General features: G+C 66.7%; 1 protein-coding gene across 1 annotated transcript in view; it reads left to right on the forward strand.

Moving 5' to 3' along the window:
* Positions 1-419: 419 nt before the first annotated feature.
* LOC138684201 (collagen alpha-1(I) chain-like) overlaps positions 420-12,209 on the forward strand; it is a gene marked incomplete at its 3' end in the record, with an annotated part of 28,327 nt that continues 16,537 nt past the window's right edge. Inside the window, exons 1-10 of the mRNA XM_069777906.1 lie at positions 420-568; positions 1,901-2,047; positions 3,427-3,522; positions 4,270-4,387; positions 5,074-5,260; positions 7,882-8,012; positions 8,592-8,684; positions 9,712-9,810; positions 10,022-10,101; positions 11,489-11,571. Coding sequence (XP_069634007.1) covers positions 485-568; positions 1,901-2,047; positions 3,427-3,522; positions 4,270-4,387; positions 5,074-5,260; positions 7,882-8,012; positions 8,592-8,684; positions 9,712-9,810; positions 10,022-10,101; positions 11,489-11,571 — 1,118 coding nt within the window. The remainder of the gene's footprint in view (positions 569-1,900; positions 2,048-3,426; positions 3,523-4,269; positions 4,388-5,073; positions 5,261-7,881; positions 8,013-8,591; positions 8,685-9,711; positions 9,811-10,021; positions 10,102-11,488; positions 11,572-12,209) is intronic.

Here is a 12,209-nt window from a genome sequence, read left to right on the forward strand (position 1 = left end):
ATAGGGCTCGTTATCTATAGGGCTCATTATCTATAGAGCTCGTTATCTATAGGGCTCATTATCTATAGAGCTCGTTATCTATAGGGCTCGTTATCTATGGGCCTCATTATCTATAGGGCTCATTATCGACAGGGCTTGTTATCGACAGGGCTCGTTATCGACAGGGCTCGTTATAGGGTTCGTTATCTATAGGGTTCGTTATCTATAGGGCTCATTATCTATGGGGCTCGTTATCTCTGGGGCTCGTTATCTCTGGGGCTCGTTCCGTATCGGGCTCCTCCCCTATGGGTCTCACCCCCTGCAGGGCTCCCCCCAGCCCCCCCCCCCCCCAGTAGAACCCAGAACCCACAGCCCCGCCCCCATCCTCCCAACCCGCGGGCGGGGCAGGGGGAGGTGCCGGCCGCGCCCCGGCCCCGCCCCGTCTCCAGCGGTGCCCCGCCCCCTTCCCCTCTAGGAGGACTGCGCCCTGGAGAACGTCTGGCTGATGGGGGGGCTCAGCATCGTCTCCTCCGTCCCCGTCACCGCCCCCCTCGTCTGCCTCCTCTGCGCCAGCAAGGGCCTGCACGAGGTGGGGCCCGACACGCCCGGGCACGCCCACGCCCACGCTGCCACGCCCCACAGAGTCCCCTACCCCCCCACCGAGTCCTGTGTCGAGGGCGGGGGGGGGGGGAGGAGATGGGAGGGGAGGGGGGTGTTGAGGGGGGAGGGGGGTGATGCCCTGAAACGCCCGGCCACGCCCTGGCACGCCCAGCCCCGCCCTGACGCAGCCGGCCCCGCCCAGCCCTGACACACCCAGCACACTGGGCCCCCCCCCCCATGGAGTCCCTTTCTGGGGGAGGGGGAGGAGATGGGGGGGGTTGGAGGGGTGGGGTGACACCCTGACACGCCTAGTCATGCCCTGACACACCCAGCCCCGCCCTGACACACCCAGCCCCACCCTGACGCGCCCAGCACCCTGCCCCAAGTCCTGGATTCCCACTGAGTCCCGTTCTAGGGGGAGGGGGAGGAGATGGGGGGGGTTGAGGGGGGAGTGGGGTGACACCCTGACACGCCTAGTCATGCCCTGACACACCCAGCCCCACCCTGACACACCCCAACACACCCTGACACACCCTGGCATGCCTGGCACCCCGCCCTGAGTCCCGGATTCCCCATTGACTCCCGTTCTAGGGGGAGGGGGGAGGAGATGGGGGGTTATGGGGGGAGTGGGGTGACACCCTGACAGGCCCAGCCCTGCCCTGACACACCCAGCCACACCCTGACACACCCCGACACGCCCAGCACCCTGCCCCGAGTCCCGGATTCCCCATTGAGTCCCGTTCTAGGGGGAGGGGGAGGAGATGGGGGGGGTTGAGGGGGGAGTGGGGTGACACCCTGACACACCCAGCCCCGCCCTGACACACCCCGCCCCACCCTGACACACCCTGCCACACCCTGACACGCCCAGCACCCCTTGAGTCCCATTCTGTGGGAGAGGGAGGGGACGGGGGGGGTGAGGGGGGAGTGGGGTGACACCCTGACACACCCAGCCCTGCCCTGACACACCCAGCCCCACCCTGACACGCCCAGCACGCCTTGAGTCCCATTCTGTGGGAAAGGGAGGGGATGGGGGAGTGGGGTGACGCCCTGACACGCCCAGCACCCCTCGATTCCCGTTCTGTGGGAGAGGGAGGGGATGGGGGGTTGAGGGGTGGGTGGGGTGAACACCCAGCCCCGCCCTGCCACACCCAGCCCCACCCTGCCACACCCCACCACGCCCTGCCACACCCACCTCCTCCAAGTCCCCCGCTCAGGGCCCCCCGGGGAGGGTTGGGGGGGGGGCGTGTGTGGAAGGTGGGGGCAGGGGTCTGCGGGGCGGGCGGGGCGGGGGCGTGGCCGTTGACCGTGGCCCCTCCCCCAGCTGGTGGTGTGCCAGGTGTGCTGCCAGCCCTTCCACGCCTTCTGCCTGGGGGCGGGGGAGGGGCCGGCCCCCGGGCAGGCGGAGGGCTGGTGCTGCCGCCGCTGCAAGGCCTGCCACGTCTGCGGGCGGAGGGGGCGCGGCGGGAAGGTGCGGCCCGGGCGGGGCGGAGGGGCGGGGCGGGGGAAGCGGGGGGAAGTGGGAGGGGAACGGCGGAAATGGAGGGGAACTGGGAGGGAAAGGGGGGGGAAGTGGGGGGGAGAAATGGGGGAGAAATGGGGGAAAGGGGAGGGGAAATGGGGGAAATGGAGGGGAAGGGGGGAAGTGGGGGGGAGAAATGGGGAAATGGGGGAAAGGGAGGGGAAATGGGGGAAAGGGGAGGGGAAATGGGGAAATGGGAGGGGAAAGGGGGGAAATGGCAGGGGAAGTGGGGGAGAAATGGGGGAAGGGATGGGGAAATGGGAGGGGAAAGGGGGGGAAATGGCGGAGAAATGGCAGGGGAAATGGGGGAAATGGGGGGGAAGTGGGGGAGAAATGGGGGAAATGGGGGAAAGGGGAGGGGAAATGGGGAAATGGTGGAGAAATGGCAGGGGAAATGGGGGGAAGTGGGGGAGAAATGGGGGAAAGGGGAGGGGAAATGGGGAATTGGGAGAGAAATGGGGGAGAAATGGGAGGGGGAAGTAGGGGAAATGGGGAACTGGGAGGGAAATGGGGGAAATGGGAGGGGAAAGGCGAGGGGAAATAGGGGAGAAATGGCAGGGGAAATGGGAGGGAAGTGGGGGAAATGGGAGGGGAAATGGGGAATTGGGAGGGGAAATGGGGAATTGGGAGGGAAATGGGAACTGGGAGGGAAATGGGGGAGAAATGGGAGGGGGAGCTGGGGGAACTGGGAGGGAAATGGGGGAAATGGGAGGGAAGTGGGAAGGAAGTGGGGGAAATGGGAGGGGAAATGGGGGGAAGTGGGGGGAGAAATGGGGAACTGGGAGGGAAATGGAAACTGGGAGGGGAAAGGGGGGGAATGGGGGAGAAATGGCAGGGGAAATGGGAGGGAAGTGGGGGAACTGGGAGGGGAAATGGAGGAAATGGGAGAGGAAATGGGGGGGAAGTGGGGGAAGTGGGAGGGAAACGGAGGGGAAATGGGGAACTGGGAGGGAAATGGGGGAAATAGAGGAGAAATAGGAGGGGAAATAGAGGAGAAATGGGAGGGGAACTGGGAACTGGGAGGGAAATGGGGGAAATAGAGGAGAAATAGGAGGGGAAATAGAGGAGAAATGGGAGGGAAATGGGGGAAATAGAGGAGAAATGGGAGGGAAATGGGGAACTTGGAGGGAAATGGGGGAGAAATGGGGGATCTGGGGGGAAATGGGGAAACTGGGATTGGGCGAGGGGCAAGGTGGACTACGGGGGGGGGGAGGGGCAGCCCCCCCCCACCTTGGGGTGCCCCTGGGTTGACCCTAGTTGGTTTTTTTTTTGCTTTTTTTTGGTTTTGGGGGATTTTGGGGGTTTTTTTTTGGGGGGGGGTCCCTCAGCCGCTGCTGGAGTGCTCCCGCTGCCGCCGCTGCTTCCACCCGGCCTGTCTGGGACCCAGCGCCCCCCCCCGCGGCCCCCGCCGCCACGGGCCCTGGGTGAGCACCCATGGGTGGGGGGGGGGGCACCCCTGGGTGAAGGAGGGGGGGACACAGGCATGGGGGGGGGACAAAAGCATATAGTTAAAGGGGGGGGTGGTTTTGGGGGGGGGAGCACCCATGGGGGGGGTTGGAGGTATGGGTGGGGGGCACCCATGGGGTAAAGGATGTCTGAGGGGGGGCACCCATGGGGTAAGGACCCAGATTTGGGGGTGGGGGGGCACCCATGGTGTGGGGGAGTGTCTGGGGGGGGCACCCAGGGGGAAAGGGGGTGTCTGGGGGGGGCACCCATGGGGTAGGGACCCAGATTTGGGGGTGGGGGGGCACCCATGGTGTGGGGGAGTGTCTGGGGGGGGCACCCATGGGGTAATGGGGTGTCTTGGGGGGGCACCCATGGGGTAAGGACCCAGATTTGGGGGTGGGGGGGCACCCATGGTGTGGGGGAGTGTCTGGGGGGGGCACCCATGGGGTAAAGGGGTGTCTGGGGGGGGGCACCCAGGGGGTAAAGGGATGTCTGAGGGGGGGCACCCATGGGGTAGGGACCCATATTTTGGGGTGGGGGGGCACCCATGGGGTAAAGGGGTGTCTGGGGGGGGGCACCCATGGGGTAGGGACCCATATTTTGGGGTGGGGGGCACCCATGGGGTAAAGGGGTGTCTATGGTGGGGGGGGGAGGACCCTTTGGGGGGGTGTCACCCCAGGGTGGGGGGCACCCCCCCGATAACCCCCCCCCCCCCGAATTTCAAGCTGTGCTGGGGGTGCGCCCGGTGCCGGAGCTGTGGGGCGACGCCGGGACGGGGGGGGGACCCCGAGTGGGTGCCCCAGGACGGGCTCTGCCCCCCCTGCGCCCGTCTCGGCCGGCCCGGTGAGCGGGGGGGGGGGGCTATGGGTGCTGGGGGGGGCTATTGGGTGATTATAGGGTGCTGGGGGGGCTACGGGGTGACTACAAGGTGCTGGGGGGGGGGCTATGGGGTGACTATAGGGTGCTGGGGGGGGATTTGGGGGGCTGAGGGTGCTGGGGGGTTATGGGGGGCTGTGGGTGCTGAGGGGATTTGGGGGGGCTGAGGGGGCTATGGGTGACTATAGGGTGCTGGGGGGGGATTTGGGGGGGCTGAGGGTGCTGGGGGGGTTATGGGGGGCTGTGGGTGCTGAGGGGATTTGGGGGGGCTGAGGGGGCTATGGGGTGACTATAGGGTGCTGGGGGGGATTTGGGGGGGCTGAGGGTGGCTATGGGGGGCTGTGGGTGCTGAGGGGGGATTTGGGGGGGCTGAGGGTGCTGGGGGGGTTATGGGGGGCTGTGGGTGCTGGGGGAGCTATGGGGTGATTTTAGGGTGCTGGGGGGGCTACAGGGTGACTATAGGGTGCTGGGGGGGATGTGGGGGGGCTGAGGGTGCTGGGGGGGTTATGGGGTGATTATAGGGTGCTGGGGGGGCTATGGGGTGATTATAGAATGTTGGGGGGGGCTGTGGGTGCCTATAGGGTGCTATGGGGTGTTGGGGGGGGCTGTGGGGAGTTTTGGGGGTGCTGACCCCCCCCCCCCATTTTTTCAAGGGAGCTGCTGCCCGGTGTGCGCCCGCGGGGGGGGCGGGGGCCCCCCCAAAAAGGAGGAGGAGGAGGAGGAGGGGGGGGAGGAAGAGGAGGAGGAGGAGGAGGAAGGGGGGGAGGAAGGCGAAGGGCGACCCCCCCCGCTGCCCCTGCTGCCGCCGCCGCCTCCGCGCCCCCCCCCAGCGCCCGGACGGTGAGGGGGGCACCCCAAAATGGGGGGGGGGGGGCACCCATGGGTGGGTTCTAGGGCACCCCGAATTGCTGTGGGGCACCCACGGGTGGGTTTGGGGCACCCCAAATTGTAACAGGGCACCCATGGGTGGACGTGGGGCGCCCCAAATTGTTATGGGGCACCCATGGGTGGGTTTGGGGCACCCTAAATTGTGGTGGGGCACCCACGGGTGGGTTTGGGGCACCCCAAATTCTTATGGGGCACCCATGGGTGGGTTTGGGGCACCCACGGGTGGGTTTGGGGCACCCTAAATTGTTACGGCGCACCCATGGCTGGGCTATAGGGCACCCTAAATTGTGGTGGGGTACCCACGGGTGGGTTTGGGGCACCCGTGGGTGGGTTTGGGGTGCCCTAGATTGTTATGGGGGCACCCGTGGGTGGGCTATAGGGCACCCTAAATTGTGGTGGGGCACCCACGGGTGGGTTTGGGGTGCCCTAGATTGTTTATAGGGCACCCGTGGGTGGGTTTGGGGTACCCTAAATTGTTATGGGGCACCCGTGGGTGGACGTGGGGCACGCCAAATTCTTATGGGGCACCCACGGGTGGGTTTGGGGCACCCTAAATTGTTATGGGGCACCCGTGGGTGGGCTATAGGGCACCCTAAATTGTAGTGGGGTACCCACGGGTGGGTTTGGGGCACCCTAAATTGTAACGGGGCACCCATGGGTGGGTTTGGGGCACCCTAAATTGTTATGGGGGCACCCGTGGGTGGACGTGGGGCACCCCAAATTCTTATGGGGCACCCACGGGTGGGTTTGGGGCACCCTAAATTGTTGTGGGGCACCCGTGGGTGGGCTATAGGGCACCCTAAATTGTAGTGGGGCACCCACGGGTGGGTTTGGGGCACCCTAAATTGTTATAGGGCACCCGTGGGTGGGTTTGGGGCACCCTAAATGGTGGTGGGGCACCCATGGGTGGACGTGGGGCACCCCAAATTCTTATGGGGCACCCACGGGTGGGTTTGGGGCACCCTAAATTGTTATGGGGCACCCGTGGGTGGGTTTGGGGCACCCTAAATGGTGGTGGGGCACCCATGGGTGGACGTGGGGCACCCCAAATTGTTATGGGGCACCCACGGGTGGGTTTGGGGCACCCTAAATTGTTGTGGGGCACCCGTGGGTGGGCTATAGGGCACCCTAAATTGTAGTGGGGGTACCCACGGGTGGGTTTGGGGTGCCCTAGATTGTAACGGGGCACCCACGGGTGGGTTTGGGGCACCCTAAATTGTTATGGGGCACCCATGGGTGGACGTGGGGCACGCCAAATTCTTATGGGGCACCCACGGGTGGGTTTGGGGCACCCCTAAATTGTTGTGGGGCACCCATGGGTGGGCTATAGGGCACCCTAAATTGTGGTGGGGTACCCATGGGTGGGTTTGGGGTGCCCTAGATTGTTATGGGGCACCCATGGGTGGGTTTGGGGTGCCCTAAATTGTAACGGGGCACCCACGGGTGGGTTTGGGGCACCCTAAATTGTAGTGGGGCACCCGTGGGTGGACGTGGGGCACCCCAAATTCTTATGGGGCACCCACGGGTGGGTTTGGGGCACCCTAAATGTTATGGGGCACCCATGGGTGGGCTATAGGGCACCCTAAATTGTAGTGGGGTACCCACGGGTGTGTTTGGGGCACCCCAAATTGTAACGGGGCACCCAGGGTGGGTTTGGGGTGCCCTAAATTCTTATGGGGCATCCATGGGTGGGCTATAGGGCACCCTAAATTGTGGTGGGGTACCCACGGGTGGGTTTGGGGTGCCCTAGATTGTTATGGGGCACCCGTGGGTGGGTTTGGGGTGCCCTAAATTGTAGTGGGGCACCCGTGGGTGGGCTATAGGGCACCCTAAATTGTGGTGGGGTACCCACGGGTGGGTTTGGGGTGCCCTAGATTGCTGTGGGGCACCCACGGGTGGGTTTGGGGCACCCCAAATTGTTATGGGGCACCCATGGGTGGGCTATAGGGCACCCTAAATTGTGGTGGGGTACCCACGGGTGGGTTTGGGGTGCCCTAGATTGCTGTGGGGCACCCACGGGTGGGTTTGGGGCACCCTAAATTGTTATGGGGCACCCGTGGGTGGGCTATAGGGCACCCTAAATTGTAGTGGGGTACCCTACGGGTGGGTTTGGGGTGCCCTAGATTGCTGTGGGGCACCCACGGGTGGTTTGGGGCACCCTAAATGGTGGTGGGGCACCCATGGGTGGACGTGGGGCACCCCAAATTCTTATGGGGCACCCATGGGTGGGTTTGGGGCACCCTAAATTGTAGTGGGGCACCCGTGGGTGGACGTGGGGCACCCCAAATTCTTATGGGGCACCCACGGGTGGGTTTGGGGCACCCTAAATTGTTGTGGGGCACCCGTGGGTGGGCTATAGGGCACCCTAAATTGTAGTGGGGTACCCACGGGTGGGTTTGGGGTGCCCTAAATTGTTATAGGGCACCCATGGGTGGGTTTGGGGCACCCTAAATTGTAGTGGGGCACCCACGGGTGGGTTTGGGGCACCCTAAATTGTTATGGGGCACCCACGGGTGGGTTTGGGGCACCCCCGGGTGCCGTGGGGTGCTGACGTCTCCCCCCCCCCCCCCCAGAAGAGAGCTGGGAGCTGCGGGTGCCGCCGGGGGAAGGTCCCGAGGGGGGGGGTCTGCAGGGTGCCCTGCGCCGGGTGCTGGGGGGGCTCCTGCGCTCCCCCCACGGCCCCCCCCTGCTCCGCTGCCACCAGGTACGGCCCGGGGAGGGGGGCACCCATGGGGGGGGGGGCACCCATGGGTGGGGGGGGGCACCCCGGGGGGGGAACCCAGGTATTTGGGGGGTGTGGGGGGGTACCCATGGGGTGGGGGGGGGGAAACCCAGGTATTTGGGGGGTGTGGGGGGGGCACCCATGGGGTCGGGGGGGCACCCCTGGGGGGGGATCCCAGGTATTTGGGGGGTCCTGGGGGGTGGGGGGGGCACCCATGGGGTCAGGGGGGCACCCATGGAGGGGGAAACCCAGTTTTTGGGGGGGACCTGGGGGGTGTGGGGGGGCACCTATGGGGTGGTGGGGGGGGAAATGCAGTTATTTGGGGGGGCACCCATGGGTGGGGGGGGTCCAGATGTGTGCGTGGGGGACACACATGGGTGGGGGGAGGCTGTGGGTGGGGGGGGTCCTGGGTATTTTGGGGGGGGTCCCAGGTGTTTTGGGGGGGTCCCAGGCGTTTTTTGGGGGGATGGGAGATAGAAGGGGGGGGGGAGGATGGGTTTAGGGGCACCCATGGGTGGGGGGGACCCTGGTAAGTGGGTGCTGACCCCCCCCCCAATTTAGTGCCCCCCCGGGGGGGGGATGAAGCTGCACCCGGGACCCTGCGACTTGGGTGCCGTGGGGGCTCTGCTGGAGGGCGACCATTACAGCTCTGTGGTGAGGACTGGGGGGGGCACCCATGGGTGCTGGGGGGGGGGGGGGCACTTATGGGAGAGGGGGGGGCACCTATGGGAGAGGGGGGGGACACGACACCCATGGGAGACGGTGGGCAGGGGCTGGAGGGGGGTGGAATTGGGGGGCTGGGGGGGGTATTGAGGGGTTGGGGGGGGCACCCATGGGTGCTGGGGGGGGGGGAGAGGGGGTGTGGGAGCTTGGAGGGGGATGGGGGGGCACCCATGGGTGATAGGAGGGTTTTGGGGGGGGGGGGGGGCACCCATGGGGGGAGCCCATATGGTTGGGGGGGGAGTGAAATTCTATTTGGGGGTGGTCCCGTGGGTGCTGTTGGGGGTCCTATGGGTGCTATGGGGGGGTCCCATGGCTGGGGGGGGTCCCATGGGTGCTATGGGGGGGGTTTGGAGGGGTGAGGGGGTCCCATGGGTGCTCTGGGGGGGGTTGGGGGGTCCCATGGGGGGGTTTGGGGGTCCCATGGGTGCTATGGGGGGGTCCCATGGGGGGGTTTGGGGGTCCCATGGGTGCTCTAGGGGGGTTTGGAGGGGGGTAGGGGGGTCCCATGGGTGCTTTGGGGGGGTCCCATGGCTGGGGGGGGTCCCATGGGTGCTATGGGGGGGTTGGGGGGTCCCATGGGGGGGTTTGGGTGTCCCATGGGGGGGTTTGGGGGGGTTGGGGGGATCCCATGGGTGCTCTGGGGGGGGGGGTTTGGGGGGGGGTGGGGGTCCCATGAGTGCTATGGGGGGGGGTTTTGGAGGGGTGAGGGGCTCCCATGGGTGCTATGGGGGGGTCCCATGGCTGGGGGGGGTCCCATGGGTGCTCTGGGGGTGTTTGGGGGGTCCCATGGGTGCTGTGGGGGGTCCCATGGGTGCTATGGGGGGTCCCATGGGGGGGTTTGGGGGTCCCATGGGTGCTCTGGGGGGGTTTGGGGGGGGTCCCATGGGTGCTTTGGGGCGGTCCCATGGGTGCTGTGGGGGGTTTTTGAGGGGGTGGGGGTCCCACGGGTGCGCTGCAGCAGGGCTTCAGCGAGGATGTGGTGGGGGTGCTGCTGCGGGGGGGGGCCGGGGGGAGCCCCCCCCCCGCCGACGACGGTGCCCGCGAGCTCTTCATCCAGGTACGGGGCACCCATGGGTGGGGGGGGGCACCCAGAGGTGGGGGGGGGGGCACCTATAGGTGTGGGGGGGGCACCCATAAAGAGGGGTTTCCCATGAAGAGGGGGGGACATTAATTGGGGGGGGGGGTGTTATTTGTGGGGCAGGCACCCATGGGGGGGGGGGTACTTTGGGGGGGGGGCAGAGCACCCATGGGTGCCCCCCCCCCCCCAGCTGATGGTGGACGCCTTCCCCTGGTTCGACATCCGGGACCCCAAACGTTGGCGACCCCCCGGAATCGGGGGGGTCCCCAAGTGAGTGGGGGGGGGGGGGGCCCAGGGGTATTTTTGGGGTGCTGGGGGGGGGGTCCTGGGGGGGTCTTAGGGGTGGTTTGAGGGTGCTGGGGGGGTCTTGGGGGTGTTTGTGGGTGCTTGGGGGGGGGGTCCTAGGGGTTTTTGCGGGTGCTGGGGGGGTCTTGGGGGGGTCTTGGGGTATTTGGGGGTGCTGGGGGGGTCCCAGGGGTGGTTTAGGGGTGCTGTGGGGGGGTCCCAGGGGTATTTGGGGGTGCTGGGGGGGTCATAGGGGTGGTTTGAGGGTGCTGGGGGGGGTCTCAGGGCGATTTTAGGGGTATTTGAGGGTGCTGGGGGGGTCCCAAGGGGGGTCCCAGGGGTGGTTTGAGGGTGCTGGGGGGGTCTTGGGGTATTTGGGGTGCTGGGGGGTGTCTTAGGGGTATTTTGGGGTGCTGGGGGGGTCTCAGGGGTGGTTTGAGGGTGCTGGGGGGGTCCTGGGGGTATTTCTGGGTGCTGGGGGGGTCTTGGGGAGGTTCTAGGGGTATTTAGAGGTGCTGGGGGGGGTCCCGGGGGTGGTTTGTGGGTGCTGGGGGGGCCTGGGGGTATTTTGGGGTGCTGGGGGGGGGTCCTGGGGGGGTCTTAGGGGTGGTTTGAGGGTGCTGGGGGGGTCTTGGGGGTGTTTGTGGGTGCTTGGGGGGGGTCCTAGGGGTTTTTGGGGGTGCTGGGGGGGTCATAGGGGTGGTTTGAGGGTGCTGGGGGGGTCCTGGGGGTATTTGTGGGTGCTGGGGGGGTCTTGGGGAGGTTCTAGGGGTATTTAGAGGTGCTGGGGGGGGTCCCGGGGGTGGTTTGTGGGTGCTGGGGGGACCTGGGGGTATTTTGGGGTGCTGGGGGGGGGTCCTGGGGGGGTCTTAGGGGTGGTTTGAGGGTGCTGGGGGGGTCTTGGGGGTGTTTGTGGGTGCTTGGGGGGGGGGGTCCTAGGGGTTTTTGGGGGTGCTGGGGGGGTGCCAGGGGTGGTTTAGGGGTGCTGGGGGGGGTCTTGGGGGCATCTCAGGGCTGGCTTGGGGGTGCTGGGGGGGTCTTGGGGGGGTCCCAGGGGTATTTGGGGGTGCTGGGGGGGGTCCCAGGGGTGGTTTGAGGGTGCTGGGGGGGTCTTGGGGGGGTCCCAGGGGTGGTTTAGGGGTGCTGGGGGGGGTCCCAGGGGTATTTGGGGGGTGCTGGGGGGGTCTTGGGGGGATTTTAGGGGTATTTGAGGTGCTGGGGGGGTCTCAGGGGTGTTTGTGGGTGCTGGGGGGGGTCTTAGGGGTCCCAGGACTATTCAGGGGTGCTGGGGGGGGTCTTGTGGGACCCCAGAGATATTAGTGGGTGGTGGGGGGGTTATTTTGGGGTGCTAACGCTGGGGGGGGGTCCCCAGCGGGCTGCTGCCCCACGCGGTGCTGCCCCCCTCGGCCGATCACACCTACGCCCAGTGGCGCCAGGAGCCCCCCCAGCCCCCCGGTGAGCACCCAGCGGGTGGGGGGGGGCACCCAGACCCCTGGGTGCTTTTGCGGGGGGGGGGAGAGGGGCACCCAGACGCCTCTGGGGGGGCAGGGGGGGCACCCAGATCCCTGGGTGCTTTTTTGGGGGGGGGAGAGGGGCACCCAGACCCCTCTGGGGGGGCAGGGGGGGCACCCAGACCCCTGAGTCCCTTTTTGGGGGGGCACCCAGACCCCTGGGTCCTTTTCGGGGGGGGCACCCAGACCCCTGGGTGCTTTTCTGGGGGGGGGAGAGGGGCACCCAGACCCCTCTGGGGGGGCAGGGGGGGCACCCAGACCCCTGAGTCCCTTTTTGGGGGGGCACCCAGACCCCTGGGTGCTTTTCTGGGGGGGGCACCCAGACCTCTGGGTACCTTTTTGGGGGGGGCACCCAGACCCCTGGGTCTCTTTTTGGGGGGGCACCCAGACCCTTGGGTCCCTTGGGGGGGCACCCAGACCCCTGGGTCCCTTTTTGGGGGGGCACCCAGACCCCTGGGTGCTTTTTTGGGGGGGGGAGAGGGGCACCTAGATGCCTCTGGGGGGGCAGGGGGGGCACCCAGATCCCTGAGTCCCTTTTTGGGGGGGCACCCAGACCCCTGGGTCCTTTTCGGGGGGGGCACC

This window comes from Haliaeetus albicilla, unplaced genomic scaffold (genome assembly GCF_947461875.1).
Source record: "Haliaeetus albicilla unplaced genomic scaffold, bHalAlb1.1 scaffold_198, whole genome shotgun sequence".
NCBI classification, from domain to species: domain Eukaryota; kingdom Metazoa; phylum Chordata; class Aves; order Accipitriformes; family Accipitridae; genus Haliaeetus; species Haliaeetus albicilla.